The sequence below is a fragment of the Seriola aureovittata genome, chromosome 13 (genome assembly GCF_021018895.1).
Source record: "Seriola aureovittata isolate HTS-2021-v1 ecotype China chromosome 13, ASM2101889v1, whole genome shotgun sequence".
NCBI lineage: Eukaryota > Metazoa > Chordata > Actinopteri > Carangiformes > Carangidae > Seriola > Seriola aureovittata.
The window spans coordinates 23387272-23406175 of NC_079376.1; the positions used below are offsets into that span (position 1 = coordinate 23387272).

Genomic DNA, 18904 nt, shown 5'->3' on the forward strand with positions numbered 1-18904 from the left:
CCCAGACCGCAGTGATAGACATTTATTTTTGTCTCAACACAACTGTCGAGCATACTGAAATTCCATTGAGAACAGAGAGGAGACAAAAATAGTTGGTTTAGATCAGGGGTCTCCAACCTTTTTTACTCTGTGAGCTACTTCGACAAAATAAAATTGGCTGAGAGCCCCTCGTGTCTTATATTACTGGTTACATTTATTCACATATCGGATCAATACACTCAAACTGAAATCAGATGAATCAGATAATTTAACAAGTCATCAAATATCAATATCCAAACTCACATTGGATATCACCAAAAATGTGAAACTCACATGAGACAAAAATGTGAGTCATGATTCAGTTAGACCTGAACACACAGACATGAGAACACCACTACAAATAAACCTCCTTAAATCTGATTATAAATCAGCTCCTCAGTCAGTGATAGTTGTTGTTAGTAAAGTACACAACAAACATGAACTTAAAATAGAGAATTCACTACACTTCATTTAACTCACTTTATCTGTGGCGGCACATTTCCTTTTTGTCGTTTATATCTGTTCTGTTATCAGACGAGTTATCATTGCATGTTGCCTACAAACCAGAAAGTTTCTCATGTGACTGACAACTGACAGATAATGATCTGGTGTTGAAGAGGAGGGAGTGTCTTTGTTTGGAGCAGATCTACTGAGTGAAGTTGTGTTGAAGTTTGAACTATACATCCATGGTTTTTACAGACTATATCCTCTGAACCTTTGGGTGAGCTCCTGGTAGCCACCTGTTGGAGACCCCTGGTTTAGATAAACAGATTATGGATGATTGCAGATTATGAAGTCACAGCCATGACAGTAATAGAAATTGTTGTTGTTTCACTACGATATATCGTGAAACTGGTCTACCTCTAATCCAAGTTATGACGAGAGGTGTTAGACATTGCTTACACTCTAGCTATACTTTTCATCATTCTATCCTAATAGTAGAACTGGGTTCTAATGCATGGTCCTGTTTTTATTTCCATGGGTTTTCTGTTTAACTGCTCTACTCTTCTGCTCACGGCTCAGCTCAAATCACTCTCAGTTCAACAACAAGTGGCTTTTACAAGCATTTGTCCACAGGCATGTGGAAGTTGTCATACTCAACTAACTTAAGGAAAAAAGTTGAAACAATAAAACTTTCCAATTGCTCTATTGTACAGCTACATACACTCAGCTGGCAGTTTATTAGGCACAAAACTAAACAACATTCCTGCAATGAATCCTCCTCCATGGATGTTATAACGCTCAGTTCTGGTTGAAACTGCTTTAGAGAAGTGTTGATTCAACTTTATAGTCTGCAGTTTGTGGTGCTGCTCAAGTTGCATTGTGTTAATCAATCAGAAGGGTGTTTCTATTATTTTGCCCACCCCAGTAATATCAATGATGGTAGGCTAAATAACAGAAACGCCTCTCTGTATAATGTAATACGATATGATAATGATGTATAATGCTCACACAGTTGAATCAACACCTCTCGGAAAGAGCCCTCATGAAGGAGGCTTTATTACAGCACTGTCATTTAGACTGCATTAGTTTGAGCCAGGTGTTCCTAATAAACTGACATCTGAGTGTGTGTCTCTGTTGTGTTTATCTGTTGTTTCCTGTGCACTGAGCTTTCTGCCAGTCGTCACACTTTGCTCAAATCAGAGTGAGTTGATCTCAGTCCTGGGTCTGATGCATGATTTTACTTAACAACAGAATTCCATGTTCATGTTTTGTTCTAGTGGGTTCTCTTGCATGGCCTCTGTTATTTTACATCCTGACATCATTTACTTTATAACTTCTTAACCAACTATTTTACTCACTGTCATTATTTATCATTCTCTCTACATTTCTCCACATCTCTGTCCATTTCTCTCCCACTCAGCTCCTCCTGCCTCAAAACGCTTCTCTTTTCTCCGCAGTAAAAGTCAAGACAAGCTCCTCCCCTCCCCCCCCCCTTCTTCTTCCTCCTCCTCCTCCTCTCGCCTCTCCTTCTCTCTCAACAGACGACTGCGATTTTGGTCTTCCTCTGACATCACAGCTGACGTCATCACTAGCCATTCAATGTCAGCCAATGGAGTTTTCTAACATCTTCCTCCCTCCTCCTCATCATTTCTAATCAACACATCATCATCATCATCGTCACTGTCGCCCCCAGCACCCACTGTTGTTAAGGATTTCACACATATCATCTGTGCACTCTCTTCATGAACACTAATATATGCAAACATTGCACACTCCTCAGGACTAATAAACATACAGAACACAAACAGGTGCATGTTGCTGTTGCGAGCCAACCAGTTTTACTAGTAAGTAGTGTGTGTAGACATGGTTTATGTGTGTGTGTGAGTTTGTGCACAGACTCCTGTTTCCAGCCAGGCTTGCCTTCATATGTCTGCAGTTCTTTGTTTTTGATTTGTATGAATGAAATCTGTGTTTGTGAGTTTGTCTCTGCTTAAAGATGCATTGCATTCACAACGTGTTCAGACCCCTTCACTTTTTACAGCCTCATGCTTGATGATGAAAATTCATTTTCTACAATCAGTATCCCATAATGACAAATCAAAAACAGAATTTTAGAAAAACTGAAATATAGAAAAATAGAAAAACTCTTTGCTATGATACTTGATTCAATTGTTTGGGCATTATGTGGAAAGACACACACCTGTCTATATAAGATCTCACAGCTGACAATGCAGATCAGAGCAGAAACCATGAGGAGGAAGGAACTGCTGCAGAGCGCAGAGACAGGACTGTGTCCAGGCTCAGAAATTTCTGCTGCAGTGAAGGTTCCTGAGAAGAACAGTGGTCTCCATCATTCTGACATGAAGAAGTCTGGAACAACCAGGACTCTTGTAGAGCTGGCTTCTCAGCCAAACTGAACAGTCGGGGGAGAAGGTCCATGATAAGAGAGGTGACTGGGAACCTGATGATCACTCGGGCTGAGACTCAGAGATCCTGTGTAGAGATGAGAGACAACCATCACTGCAGCACCGATCTGAGCCTTTTTACAGAGTGACCAGTTGAAAGCCTCTCCTCAGTGAAAGACGCATGAAAACACCTACAGGACTCTCTGAACTGGTTGGCCTCAGTTTTAAGCTTCATGTCTGGAGGAAGCGGGACACTGTTCATCACCTGTACAACAGGAACAGGGAGACTGGTCAGGGCTGAGGGAAAACTGAATGGAACAAAGTACAGAGATGTCCTTAATGAAAACCTGGTCCAGAGTTCAGGACCTCAGACTGGGCTGAAGGTTCACCTTCCTGAAGCACAACGCAGGAGTGGCTTAGAGACAACTCTGTGAATGTCCCAGACTCCTGACCTGAACCCAAATCTAACATCTCTGGACAGACCTGAACATGTGTCCTCATCCAGCCTCACAGAGCTTTAGAGGATCTGCAAAGAAGAACAGCTGAAAATCCCCAAATCCAGATGTGCAAACTTGTCACGTCGCACCGAGAGGACCGGAGGCTGCGATCACTGCCGAAGGTTCTTCAACTGAGTTCTGAGTAAAGTGTCTGAATTATGTCAGTGTGAAATTTCAGTTTTTCCTTTTTAATAAATTTGCAAAAATCTCTATAATTCTGTTTTTGTCATTATGGAGGATTGAATGTAGATTAATGAGGGGGGCAATTGATTTAAATAATTTTAGCGAGGCTGCAACAAAACAAAATGTTAAAAAAGAGCAGGGGTCTGAATACTTCAATACGTGAATGCAGTGTGGAGCTGTCCGCTGCACAAAGCTTTACTCCAGAGCTTTTCCTTATTAACTCACCAATGTCAGGTCCCCACAGCAACCAACTGCTGCACACTTGTCACCCACAGCCTCTGTGTCCAACATGACTGTCTGCCTGCTGCCATAACTCATCTCCTACCCTCCCTCTCTCTTTTCCAGCACCATGAGCTTATGTGGGTTTTTAAACATCAGTTTTTTAATGCTGATATTAGCATTTCTAAGCTTGTGGTGGCTAATGACAATGTAATGGCAATTTTTAGTGCTACCTTTTACAACTGCTGTTCAGCAACAGTTATATAGTCTCACTTCAAATCATGTGAAGTGTAACAAAACACTAGACCGTCTTTTAAGAGAGTCTTACATGTACAGTATATATAGCGAAATTTTACTGAATGGTGGCTGTTGATTATCAAAACTACTTCTACCCAAACCACACAGAACATTTTCTATTATGAATCTCACTAACTGTACCTGTTGCTGCCATCAATGTGAAACTGAAGAATGCAGCTTTTGATTTGAATATTTTAGTAGATTTACAGGGTTTCAGTGGTTGGTTCAGATATTTTTTCTTGACTTCTAGAAATACATGGAAACCATCACTTGAATTTAAAAGCTCAGTATCTTGCATCAGTGATGCTGCGTTACTGTTCAATGCATCCATGTTCACACCTACATTGGCTTGCAGTTTAGATGATGAATTGTAGAGGCAGCTCTGTCCTTCACAGTGATCCCTCTTCCATGATGGTGATAAGAAAAGTAAAGTATTTGAGCATGCTTGGGTGGAATCTAGTCTAAAATCTATTAACACTAATATTGATATAAGAATCAGAGATGTACACTGAATAATAACAGATTACTATTCATACCTACGCGCTCACTGCACTGTGTTTCCTGTGGTTTTATATCTCATACTTACACTATGGTTAAAGCCCCACATCAGTCCTTCATCACAGTCTTATTGGTCTGCAGGTTTGACTGACAGGGGCCGGGGAGTTTATCGCAGCAGCACTCCAGGAGGCAGCAGTGAGAGTGTCAATGGAGAAGATGGACATGGGCAAGGTAATTAATACGTTAATGATTGATGATAATAATATTTATGGAAAATTACACTCCAAAGGGCTAATTAACAGAGTATTATGACACTGAGTACAGTTATATGTAAATTGAATTAATGTCTGCATATTTGTCAGTTGCTGTTGTTCCCTTTTACGCTTCTGGCTTCTCAAAATAAAAGGGAGACAGTGAAATGAAAAGAGGAGAAAATTAAGAAACATCTGCTTCGTAAGAGGGATGAGTTCAGGCAGTTGGTCTTAACTTTGATTTTCTTCAACTTCGAATGAACGAGTTCTATATTAATTAGTTGTTTTTCCTCTGTTTTTTAATCCCAGGTCAGAACCATAAAGCTTTGAGCTCCACTCCAAGCCATCAGTCATCCTCATTGGGCCTAATTAACAACTCTAGCTCCAGAATGGGACAAGGCCCCGGCCGCAGGCCCAGAGGTAGGCTGAGCTATTGATACATAGGACCTTATTCAGATGTCAGCAAGAGAGTAAGTGTGTTTGGAAAGCATTAAGACTGTTTGTAAAATATTTCAGGCCTGTTATTTGATGAAGACTCTTGCCACAATACCTCTGACTCCATGTTTGGTCACCATGGAAACAAGGGAGGTCGTCCAGGATCAGCAGACTTCAGTCACAACACCTCCAGCTCCAATTCACCTGTCAACTGCAGAGGTAAATCCGCTTAAAGCAATATTTATTTAAAAGGATATTTGCATTGATACTTCATAAATTTGCAGATTTGATTTCAGTTTATTGTCAAAGTGTTTTCTAAAATTTGTCAAGGCATACACCGTTTCACACATGACTTTTTTAGAACAATTTTTCCAACATAACACAAAGAATTGTACACAAGCATCCCCTCCGTCTCTCCCTCCCTCCCGTAGCAGAGAGAACCAGGAAAAGACGTTGGCATAAAGAGACCATCAAATACAAAATAGGTAGTGGTGAACAAAATGTAGCAGCAGGCAACAGTATATAACATCCGAGTTCTAACACCATGAGGCAAAAGGCAAATTTGACAGCAAGTAAGTCTGTTGTGCTGTTGCGCCGCTTACAGAACCTGAGTGCAGCACACACATAACATTTAACCACAAAACAAAACAAATACTAAAAACATATATTACACCAGACTTTACAAATAAGTAACTGCAGTAACGTCAATTTAATCACTCACTTTTACATTCTGTGCTTGGTTTGGAGCACTGACGCCTACTTATAACCTGAACTCTAACTCACATTCAACAGGTTGACAGACCGAGGAACAAAAGAGTTCTGCGGTCTGTTCAGTCTGACCTGTGGGACTCTAAATCTTCTGTTCTTCTGTTCTTCCAGTAAAACATGAGAGGGATCTGATGTAGTATTAGAAAAATAAAGATAACATCCTTCAATGAATAATGTTATCGTTTATTACTGACAAACGTTACTCCCAAGTGACTCAGTTTATATACAGTTCATTCAGGTCTCACATACAGTAATCAGCTGGTTCCCAGATTCAGTTGGTAATAACACTAATATTTTTCATCTGTTTTAGACACAATAGATTGTCATGCTCACTCAGCCAGCCTCTCGAGTGATGATGTCACGGGTCTCAGCCGTTCACAGCAGACTCTGTCACGTAGCTCCACCCTCCCGTATGACCACACGCCCCAGAGGGCCCAACCACAGCGTGGAGGCGGAGTCAGGACTAAGACTCGCCCATCTTCACCTGGAAGCGAGATGGTGACACTGGAACAGTTTCTACAAGAGAGCAACATACAGTCACCTCCTATGGTAAGAAACATATGTGTGTAACCCTTGGTCTTTGATTTTCTACAGAGGGTGCAGTCAGAGAAAATAATATATTGCATTTTCTGAGAAAGTCAGTTGTAGTATTTAAAATAACATGTTAGTCTCCTTACAAGAAAACAGCAGACTGGGTTTTTAATCATGAAGCATTACTTGATGGCATTTGAGGCTGGTTTTAAGCCCAGCTGGAGCTAATTTCAGACAGGTCTACCGCCAGAAACAGCTTTAACAAACCAGAAAAATTCAATTCAAGGTTATAGAGTCGCTCTGACTTGGCCTTAAAGACATGCACACTTTAGATCAGCCTCATCAACACTTGTAAACAACTACAAAGAAAAACTACAAGTTGTAATCATTGAAGCTGAAGGGCTGATTCTGGAGCACCCAGTAAACAACACCATTTAAAAGAACCATTCAACATTTGTAATGGATTGAGGTTCATGTTACAACAGAGGCAGTAAGTCGCCTGGCAGTGGATTTGTCTTGTTTGCCAGCTTCTGTTGATCATTTCACTTAATGCTCTGAATCTGTCCCTGAGTAAAAGTGACTTTTTTGAGTGATCATTTTGCGGATTGGGGGAAGCAACTTTAGAAATATTACCATGGATTTAAGCTTTTGTTTGGCTCTGAGATGAAGCAGAAGATTCATCAAGGAGAAAGATGACTCACCACAGTCATGAGAGAAGAACGGAAAATGATGTTTTCCTTGATTGACTTTTTGTACTGCAAGTTCAGAGTAGTGTCAACAAAACCAATAGCATGGCTGCAGAGACCAGCCATGGACATGTTATTTGACTTTTTTTCAATGTAGATAATAAAAAAGAAAGTGAGGTTTTCTAATGGAGAAACGGGAGGTGTGTATTAACTCCATAAACAGTCGTCTAATGCTTTTATTTGAAACCAATCCAATTCTAAAATGTTTTGGTATTGATTCTGAAACATATTGCACATCACATGAAGAAAGGAACTGTGACACATGTTCTGTTAAATAGCAAAACTTGTCTTATTATAGAGTTGCACATTTGATTTATGCTGGCCTTTCGTCATTATTAATGAACGCAGGTTAATCTGCTTATCATAGGTGGCCAGAAAGGGAAATTACTGACTATTTCCAGATGAGCAACAGACACTCACTTACAAGTCATATCCAATTTTGTGTGAAGTGCTTCTTATCACCTCTAATCTGTTGTGGGATTTTTCTCCTGCCTACAAATCAGCTATTTCAGTCCACCCTGTCACCTAAATATGTACTCAGAGAGCCAGAGTGTGAAATCATCAGATACCCAGTCTTACTAAAAGAATTACAACACCCCTAATAATTGTTATTGATGATCCTGCACAAAAGAGGAGGCCTTCAAAAACACATTCCCATGATAAAAATATGAAACACAGGATGATTCAGATAACGATCACATTGTTAAATCAAAAGAATTAATGAATGTGATTAATACTGTAGACTAGACACACATGATGTCATTCCATCAGAAATAATCATTTAAATCACGCTTGCTCACAAAGTGCAGAACAGATAGACAGAATTAATAAGTAAAATATGCTACATGTAGATATGAAGTGAAATGGAATTAGATACACGGTCACTTGAGATGAAAGGTCACACAGAGTCAAAACCACTTTTCTACATAACTGTCCTCAGCTAAGTGACGTATAGTCAGTACTTAGCAACCCTCCCTTTGGCAGATCTCATAGCTTACAAATGCTTTTTCTAGTCATCTAAGAGTGTGTCAGTCAGTCAGTCAAAAAATTCCTAAATCAAGAACAGATGGAGTGAGTGATAGAGTTGAATGATCAAGGTACACCATTGGTCGGCCGTCTGAATGCTGGAGTTTCCCCATTGGCCGTTGCTCAAAATGAATTGGCACAAACAGTTTGTATTAAGGGGCATTTACAGCCTGCAGAGCTGCCAATGTGGCGCATTTGTTGCTAGATGTAGAGACCTTTTTTCAAAAAATCACCCAGCAACAAAACTTTTCATACAAACCTTACCTACTTTCCATAGAAAACAGTCACCTAGGTCACTAGGTTATGACCCAGTCTTATTTTCTTAGGCAAGTTTTGACTCATCTGTCGACAGCACGTTTCCAAAATGACTCTGGTTTATCCAGATGTTGCTTTTTAGACTCCAGATGTTGTGTTTTGTGTCACAGGTAAGTTTTACTTCTGATGACGCTACATAGACCCTGTTTGTGAAAATAATGCTGCTCGGTGAGAGGATGCACCACCTCCTGTGTCAGCTACACCTTCCAGGTCCTTTCTGTCCTGCAGTTTTTTTTTATTTTTATTTTTATTTTTTATTTTTTGGGCCTTTTATGCCCTTTATTGACAGGACAGTAGAGAGACATGAAATGGGGAGGCAGAGAGAGGGGGAATGACATGCAGCAAAGGGCCGTCCGATGCGCGACTCGAACCGCAGCGAGGACCTTAGCCTCTGCATATGGGGTGGATGCTCAACCAACTGAGCTACTCGACGCCCCGCAGATGTGTAGTTTTGCCCAAAAGTCTACAAGATCTTGTTTCGACTTCCACATTTCCCCTAACTGCCGTTTCTCAATGACTACTGAATGTGGAAATTTCAAGCTAAGAGCACTTTTCATTTTGATTCTCCAATCCTCCATTTCCAGAATCAGTTATTTAGAAGGGGTCAAGCCAGAGGTCGAGACAGATAATTTATTTACTGTGGAAAAGTCATAAGATGATAATTCCTAAGAACAGTTTTTGACCTGCCTTTCAAATCCCAGCAAGGCAATTAAAGCTTAACAAGTTAATTAAGAGGCTTTGTATATTGTAAGAGTAGAACATTGCCCAAACTTAGCCACAATTAGTTAACTGTGCATTCTGTGATACACCTAATTACCAAGTCCATAGAAATAACACATATAAAATACACTTTAAGTATTTGATGCGTTATTATGTAGCTGTGGTTAGCTGTGTTTAGCAAAAGAATAGCATTCAGGTAATCGATGTTTGCTACACCCTAAAAAAGCTTAATTTTTCTTATTTCCTGTCCTAATTCATTCTTTCCATTTTTTGGTTCTCTCTGTCTAGGTGTCTACAGGAAGCAGGGAGGACTTGATGACTGACTATTTCACCAGAAGCCCCGCCCCCTCTGGTCCCACTAGTCGAGATCAGGTGACTCCCACCAGTTATGTCACACCCACTGTACAACCATCCAACCAGAGGCCAGGCCAGAGTGTGAAGCCTTCACCTCGCCAGCCCATTGGCCAATCCCCATCCTCGGGCCAGCCCCTCGCCCAGAGAACCAGCCAATCCCTGAGCCGGGCCTTCAGCCTGGCCTCAGCTGATCTACTGCGCTCTAGTGGACCAGACAGTTTTCGTGGAAAAGAGGGTTCTTCTGGCCAATCAGATGTGGTGGTTCGGCGGCAAGGAGGAGGGGCTAATGCTAGAGAACGACCGCTCTCTGCTCGTCTGGCTGGTCCAACTAATCAGCTCGGAGATGCCAGCTTCATAAACCCACCCATCCACCACTCATCCTCTCTCAATCTGCAGACGGAGAGATACGCAGAGCGGGAAAGAGGGAGGACTCCTGTCTCTCAGAACGGCCCGTGCTCCTCCTCTTCCTACCATCACCGTGGAGAGGTCGCCATGGTATCTCCGGTCAGGGCTGTGCCCACCCCACGAGCCAACGAAGGCTCAGAGCATGGGGATGTGTTACGGGAGGGACAGTCAGGTGACTCCTCCCTCTTAAAGAAAGAAAGTGAGAGAGCGAGGTGCGGCTCTGTTGAACACCCGAAAAGCACGCCGGCTTCCCCTGACCCCAACAACGACCCCCAGACTGTGTGGTATGAGTACGGCTGTGTCTAAAGCCAGGAACCAGTCTGCTGGAGCTTCATGGTCCAAAGCCTCAGACACAAGTCATCAGTGTTTGGGCTGAGCGTTTTGTCTTGTGGATGAATGTTAGAATGTAAAACTGAAGCTTTGTTCTAATTCAGCATCAACCACTGGAACTGTCTACAGGCCGAGCACATTTAAAACATCTCTGCATAAACTTTAATTTCTATTTTCTGAAATGAACTTGTAGATGAACAACCAAACCTGATTCAACACACCACCTGCCAATACAGCTGCTGAAAACAGTCATTCAGGAAGTTTTCTGAAGCGAAGGAGCTGAACACAAACGTCACATCACACACCAAGTATCGGATCTATGCAGTCAATTTTCGACTCACCGTTTTCCACTCACCGTCATCAACCCGAGCTGAATCGCTCAGAGGCGGGTGCAATGTAGATTGATAGATTTTTTTAAGGATTGAAACTTGAACACCACAACACTATTACCACGTCTTTTATTATCACCATGTTTAGTGTGATTCAGCAAATAGCCTCAGCCCATATGATGGGATTTTCATTTCAAAGCCACCAAATTTTTGAAAATGGAGTTGCTATTACTGACTGTTGACTGAAAGATGGATTGTGGATGTTTTTGACCAGATGATAATTCAGATGTAAAATTTTTTTCGATTTTGGATTTTAAAAACCTACAGAAACGGATATGGAAGCTGCGATGTCTTGAAGTCTGAGAATCCATAACACTTAAAGCGTGGTTGTGGAGCAGAACACTAAGAACGGGCTTTGAAACTCCGTGACTGCTGACTGACACCGTCTGGCCCTGCACATGTTTATCTGGATGCCAGGAAGTAGCCCTCACCAAGAACGATTGGAAGTGAAGTGACGACCAGAGCGACTGAATGTATCAGATTTCCCTTCCTTTTTTCCTCTCCTCCACTATCTAGAACAAACACACTGGAAAAGATGAGAGGAAAGGAGGAAATAGAGGGATTCAAGCAGAGAGAGACAAAGCATGTGAAGGAGAAAAGGGTGAGTTAGAATAAATAGAGGGATGCTGGGATGTGGAGAGCGGTGGACAGGATGAAGGGACAGATATAGAGGCGAATGGAGTGATGGAGTGAGGATGAATAGATAAACAAGACAGAGATGGAGGGCCCCTCCCAGTTAAATTACAGTCTTTCTTCCTCCATCTTTAGATTCTATCCCAGCATGCAACACTCTGACACTTTACTGGAAATGTTGCTCTACCCGAGCCAACACTAGTTTCAAAAACACAGTCACACACACATATATATAATGATATATACAGACACAGGCATTGTCCTTGAGGGGGTTGGATGTGGCTTCGCTAAACCATTGAACTGGACTTAATTCACATCCACACACACACATACACACATACACACACCGCTGGGTAAACCACTGTGTTTTGGTTGGGGTGTACTGCTGCACGCTACGTTAGCCAGACAGTTGTAGACACTGCACAACAGCGATGGGGAGAGACTCGGCTTGAATCCAGAGCCACTGTGATCCGAGTCGTTAGAGTTGTTCATGCAGTGAATTAACTCGGCAGCAGAATTTGAGAGTTGGGCAGATTGTCCTCGCTGTAATTATGTAATGAAAACAACATCATCCAAGTGTCTCTGGTGAGTCTCTGACTTTGGTGCACATTAACTTTTGCATAGCACCATAGCATAACGGTGTGACAGCTTCATGTAGATTTACCATGTCAGTCTATGATAAAAGGTGCTCAGTCCTCTACACTCACATTTAACTGAAATTTGTCATAAGTTATGTCTTTAATGTGTCTACAGCACATTATCCACTGGTCAAAAAACCCACTAAGATCCATCAACATCAGGCTTTTGTAGGCAATGGAAAAGGGAACAATCGGTATTCACACCCGGGTCACATGACTCTGCAGTAGACGCAGGTATTTATTTGCTCCGGTTCCGATCAGCACCAAATACAACACCCGGGTGAACACGCTAATTTTCTCCCCTTTTCCTGCTGTAACACCTCGGCAGCACAAACGCTGTAGACACACCTGTCACCTGTCCAGGTGCTGTTACACCACACAGTGATGCTGCACACAGTGATGACAGAGTGAAGCTGCAGCCCTGAAATAAGTTTTAAAAACACACAATCACTAAGCGAAGTGTCTCCCACAGAGGCGCCGACACTGACAGAAGCAACAACCTGAGGATGAGATGTAAAAGATCTGTTTTACGGTGGCTAGCAGCTCACTCTTCCTCCCCTGTGTGTGTGTGTGTGTGTGTGTGTGTGTGTGTGTGTGCGTGCGTGCGTGCGTGCGTGCGTGCGTGCGTGCGTGCGCTCTGTAAGTGCAAGTGATGACTCCTTGCAGTTGTGTGTGTCTGTCAAAAGAAAAGTCTGAACAGAGAGACAAACTCGTCTGACATTGGAAAAGGTTTCAATCGGCTTTTATTAGCGGGTTTACCCTTGTTTAAAAAACCTGCTTATACCTTATGCAATTTTTTTGTCAACACTTGCTCACATTAGAGATTCCTCACTAAAAGATCTTAGTATGAATCTGTTTTTCCTAAAGTTTATCGCTTCTTGTATGAAGCTCACCCATACAGGGGAGACATATACACTGAGTCACGAGTCCACTGGAGACACATGAATGATTTTGTCATCACTGGTAGAAGACATTTGGGGGAGTTTACAAATATGTGGTGTATTGTTTTAACGATAAATGATGATGTTAATGAAAAAGAGATGAGGACACTTATCCACTGACATGTAGTCTGTGCTGCTTGTAGTAAATGCAAATCTGTGCTTCCTACATTGGAAATAACTGACAACAAACATTCCTGGAAGAAGATGATGATGATGATGATGATGATGATCAAGATGTAACACTGGAGTTGTGAAAGATTTTTTGACTGGAATCCATCATTAACCTTTCTGCTCACCTTTTTGAGCAAAAAGCACATGTCAATATGCAACGAACTAAATTATTTTACCTGTAACATTTGTATATGATGTTAGATTTTATAAACTGGTCACATGTTAGAAGACCTGGGATACATTTAAAAAAAACTTGACCTTGAAAATGTTGATACCAAAACAGATCCAGATGAATTCCTGTAAACTGGTAAAACCCTGTGATTCCACTGTAAAACTTTAATAGGTGTAGATAGATTTTTGTTTTTTAATCCTTTTGAAATGTTAGAACTGAGATGAAGTGACATGATGTGAAACACTGTAGGTTGATGCTGTCAGTAGTTCGTCTGTTAACTGTGCTGGGTTGGTGTGTGTCGTCTTTGTTGCTGCACTTAAGGCATCTCTGCATTATAATTTCCCAAAGCCCTTCAGGACATTTGTGTCTGTGTGTGTGTGTGTGTGAGAGAGAGTGTGAGAGTGAGTCAGCAGTTTCCTGATGTCACAGTGGGGAAAAAGATTCCCCAAGCATTTCTCTTTTATTGAAAACACCATCACACCATCTTGCATTATTACTGTTCTTGGCTTTGTTGAAGGTGTGTGCGTCTGTCTGTGTGTGTATGTTTGCTTCCTGTCTGTGTTTTCTGCGTGTGTGTGTGTGTGTGTGTATCTGCCAACCTGCCTTACTGTCCCAAAAATGTGGCGTCTTCCTTCATGGAAACCTCTGCGATCTCGTGTGTGGTTTCCGTGTCTTAGCACAGCTGTGCAACCTTTTACTGAATTAGAAAAATATTAGTGCAAAAAAAGCAGCAGTGCAGTTCAGCGTCACAGGAGAGAAGTGAAAGCAGAAGGTGACGTGGAGCTGATGTCACTGACATTTCCTGCTGCAACTGGAACAACTGCTACTGTAACTGAGGAGACTGATGTTATTACAACCAAGAGCTTTTTTGTAATAAAGATTGATAAAGTCATGATCTCGCTTCACTTTCTCAGTTGACCTTTGACTCTCAGGGCAGGTGCTCCTGGCGGGTGAGAGGTCATCAGTATGTGACTAGATATGAGAAAAACAAATGCAAAGCAGTAATGAGCAGAAGTTAAAGAACGTGTAATTGGGAGTATTTCATCATTTCAAGGTCACTGTGTTTTTTCGACTGTGTTCACTAGTTAAAAATGAACTTTTATCTTACAGTGCATTCAGAGTGTTTTCAGACTTTTCTTACATGTGTTGTAGATTTAGTTTTGTGTAGATAAATTCCTGAATGTCTCCACGCTGCTGACAGTCGGAGCTGTTTTCAGGTTGTCCGTACGTACGTCCATCCCATTCTCACGGACACGATATCTCAGCAACGCCTTGATGGAACTTCTTCAAATTTGGCACAAACATTAGGACTCAAGGATGAACTGATTAGATTTTGGTGGTCAAAGGTCAATGTCATGTTGACATCACAAAACACAGTTTTAGCCTTGTGAATGCGGCATGTCGAGATCCTCTCAAGGGAGTCCCTTCAGTCTACTCTCAATAACCCATGATGACAAAGTGAAAACCTTATTAGTAATTTTTGCAAATTCATTAAAATATAAAAACTGAAATCTCTGATTTACAAACGTATTCAGACCCTGTACTGTGACACTCAAACTGTTTGCTGCAGTTGTCAGTGAGATCTGTCTACAACTTTGTCACAGCTCGACTACCTTTGTGGTGAAGATGAAGCTGAGCCGGAAGCTCTCGATTAACCAGTCGATCTTTGTTCCAACCCTCACCTCTGGTCATGAAATCTGTAGTGAATGTAGTGAATCCTTCCAAGTCCAAAGGAGCCGGTTTGAGCATCTGATTAGGATTTCTCCTAGGCACCTTCCTTTGGAGGTTTTTCTGGGCACATCCATAGAAACTGGGAGGTTTCGGGCAAGAGTAGACCCAGAACTCACTGGAGGGATCACATATCCTATCTGGCCTGGGAACGCCTCAGGATCCCCCAGGAGGAGCTGGAAAGCGTTGTAGGAGAGAGGGACGTCTGGAACTTCCTGCTTAGCCTGCTGCCACCGAGACCTGACCCCGGATAAGCGGAAGAAAATGGATGGATGGATGACAGGACAAAAAACCAAGCCAGAAAGCCCAGGGAACTCTCTGTAGACCTCTGCAATGAAAATGTGGTTTTTGAGCAAACTTATGAAACCACTTCTAAAACTGTTCTGTTTCCAGGAACAGAGTGGCAGAAGTTTAGAACCACCAGGTCTCTTCCTTTGAATTCAAATTCAAATTGAGTCACCGGCACAAAGGGCAGCAGAGGAGCCCGCGAACATTCGCTCTATCAGAGCTTCAGCAGTGTAATGGAAGGACGACCCTGTCAGCAGCTCTTCATCAGTCAGACCTTTATGGTGGAGTGGTTAGACAGAAGCCACTTAGAGTTAAAGGCAGATGACACCCCAGACAGGGGTTTCCCACACAGCATTTAAGGGACTCTGAGAACATTAGTGCAGCAGATTACTGTAATACTCTTTTCAAATGTGGATACAAGCACCAAAATTGATTTGTTTATTCCTCTGAGGTCATTCATTTGAAATATCCCATTAGCCATTTGAAATTTCTCTAAGATGGCCGCTATTTCTGGTGTAGGAAACATATTTTACCACAAAGTTTTACACATTGGACAGATTTCAATGATTTTGCAATTGAATATATACATACATACATACATATATGTATAGATATATACACACAACATCATGGAGTACCCCACCATATTGTTACATTGGATGAAACTGTGTGTGTGTGTGGTGAAAATATTGATGAGACATTGATGTCACTGACAGGAGGGGAAAGCACTTTGATTCATCATTCAAAGGAAAAGTTAATGAAGTTAAACTTATGTGTAAAAATTGTGTCCCACACAGATAAACTTTAAAATTGCCACACTGTGTCATTTGGCCGTAATAATGTCAACCTTTTTTATTGTGTTGGCTCAATTCAATTCAGTGTTTTATTGGCATGAATGTCAGGTGGAAGCATCACAGACAATATAATCAGGATATCAGGAAAAAAATACATAATCTATGAAGCAAAATTGAATGAATAAGTAACAAGAACAGTAATTTTTGTAATCATTGTATTATAGGTTTCTTTAGGATCAAAAAACAAACAAATAACAACAATATGTTGATATAAAATGGTGAGTATGGGATGTGTGAGTGTGAGGAGACTGACTACAGCTGTCATGTGTTGTTGTGCTGTGACACACACTCGCGTATCTCGCTGCTTCTACGGCGCCGACACTGTTTTCTCCGAGTACGTGTTGCGTTTTAGTCACAGAGGGAATGAAAGTTTTAGATTTTCATTTCATTTTTGTGAAGAGCTTCGTTCTGACATCACTGTGTCTCCACCTGTCTGTGTGCACAGATCTGACTCAGCCTGTCTCCTCTCAGCACCAGGTGCTCCACTCTGCCGGAGAGCAGCGCTGGAGCCCGTCTTGGAACTCCACCCAGATTTGACCTCGATGACTCGGACTCAGGTAATGAGGACTTGACTCAGACTTGACTCAGACTTTGAGGTTTAGTGACTAGCACTGGTATGAGCTGTAGCGACCCTATAACAGCATCAGATACTTCTAACACGGCAGTGAGTGCACTAAAAGCAAAACATGCTCTAAATGGTATTAAAAGAAAACTTCCTAACTTGCTTATTACACTGTACGGTAGGTCGGGGTTAGGGGTATGAGGTCCACTCTGTCATCATAGGGGATAATCTCAACATGCAGAATTCTAATCTGCAGATACAAAGAAAAACACAGACAAATCCCTCTTGAGCAAGAATGATACAGATTCCCGCTGATAATTAACATTCAAAGCAGAGCACTCACGATTTTTTTATCACCTTAAACGAGCCCCCCAGACTCCCTCTGTTCCAATGCCCTCCAAACCCACGAGCTGCCCCCAGAAAAGAGTCGGTTATGTCAGGTGGAGCTGAGACTAACCGCCTTCTCTCAACGCTGCTTTCCAAACACCAACCGCAGTAAAGCAAGTTATAACACTGTAAAGAAACCTATTTCAAACACTGAAGAAAAACTAAAAGCCAAAGTAGATTAGAACCTTATTTGTTATTTTATCAGATAATGAACTGGCAGAACTATCTCTTAACTGTCAGAGGAACAGTGAAACCTCAGTGACCACAGGCTGACAGCTGAAGGAAGGCACACAACAAAAAAAAGACAATTGAAAGGAAACAACATGGCGATCGCTGTTGAGTTCGAGACACAGATGGACTTCCTCTTAAAATGTTATCCAATGAAATAAAGAACATTTAACCATGTAACATGTAGACAAGGAGACAGGGCATATCTTGCTGCCCCAAATATATATCAACATGCTTATACTGAGGAGGGAAATGTAGTTTGGACAGGGTTTGAATGCCTGAACAGGCTCCTCAGTTCCAGAGTTGTTAATTATTTATCTTAACCATTAGTCAGGGACAAAGGAACATTTTCCATCTCTGACAGGACTTCATTTACGGTGTGAAGCTGCAGGGAGAAAGCTGCAGCAGCTGCAGACAGTACAGTCACAGCACTTCTTATTGTCACTGCTTGATGCACTTCAGAGCTTCATGTAATATTCATAGAGTTGCCACTGACTGATAAAGAAGTGTGGCACACAGCCTCACATGTACCTCAGCTGCACCTGTTGGTCTCTGTTCACAAACCAGGCTCTTCACATAATATAAAAATACCATGGGAAAAAAAAAAAAAGAGACAGTCATAAGATTTCTCTATCTGACGGGGAGGGAAACACCTAGTCTCAGAGAAAGGTTACTGCAACAGGAAACTGATCTTTGAAAATCTGAATCACTGGCACTCCCACACACACACACACACACACACACACACACACACACAATCAGAGCCAGGTTCAACTTCTCTGGCCAAGTATGTCTTAACATCGAAGGAATTTTATTTACATACTGAGAGGTGTTTAGCCTCATTGATATAAATGGACAAAATACTGGAAAAATCTCACAATAACAGTCCAACTCAACAGCAGCACGAAATGACAATAAAGTTGAAACAATGAAAACAATGTTCAGCCTCTATGAAGGTAGTACTGTCAGCTGTTCGGCTCGGCGCAGCTACAACAAAATATAATGAATCCCTGCGCGTGCTCGATGTGTACAAAGGCAATCGTTTCCTAACGTGTTCATCTTAACAACTTCATCAGGCAAGATCATGTCAACATTGTGTTTACAACTTGTTGTTCTGTGGTTCAAAGTTACGGGTTATCTCATTATCTCGAGATAACGGGATGATCCCGTCATGTTGAGATAACTGAGCTTTGTTATTTCAGGATCACAGAATAATTATCCGGTTATAGTGAGATAACAAAGCTCCATTATGTTATACTGAGACTAACGATGTTCTCTCATGATAAGAAGATAATTGTTCCGTTATCTCGAAATAACGGAGCTTTGTTATCTCCAGACAATGGAATAATTCCGCTATTATCTTGAGAAAACAAAGAACCCCCCCCCCCCCCAAAAAAAAAAAACCCAAAACATTTTAACATCTTCATGATGACCACTTCTGTTGTGGAGGTGAAGTCAGGTTGTTCCAAAG

At 41.7% G+C, this 18904-nt stretch overlaps 1 protein-coding gene across 2 annotated transcripts in view; it reads left to right on the plus strand.

Annotated features, from left to right (window-relative positions):
• ccdc88c (coiled-coil domain containing 88C) overlaps nucleotides 1-14278 on the plus strand; it is a 50349-nt gene extending 36071 nt beyond the window's left edge. Inside the window, exons 27-31 of one of the 2 annotated variants that reach the window (XM_056393439.1) lie at nucleotides 4703-4792; nucleotides 5122-5232; nucleotides 5329-5466; nucleotides 6326-6564; nucleotides 9642-14278. In XM_056393439.1, the coding sequence (XP_056249414.1) occupies nucleotides 4703-4792; nucleotides 5122-5232; nucleotides 5329-5466; nucleotides 6326-6564; nucleotides 9642-10418 (1355 nt within the window). In that variant the 3' untranslated portion in view covers nucleotides 10419-14278. Of the gene's footprint in view, nucleotides 1-1882; nucleotides 2307-4702; nucleotides 4793-5121; nucleotides 5233-5328; nucleotides 5467-6325; nucleotides 6565-9641 lie in introns of those variants that run through there. The other variant, XR_008829361.1, reaches the window with a different exon arrangement.
• Nucleotides 14279-18904: the final 4626 nt, after the last annotated feature.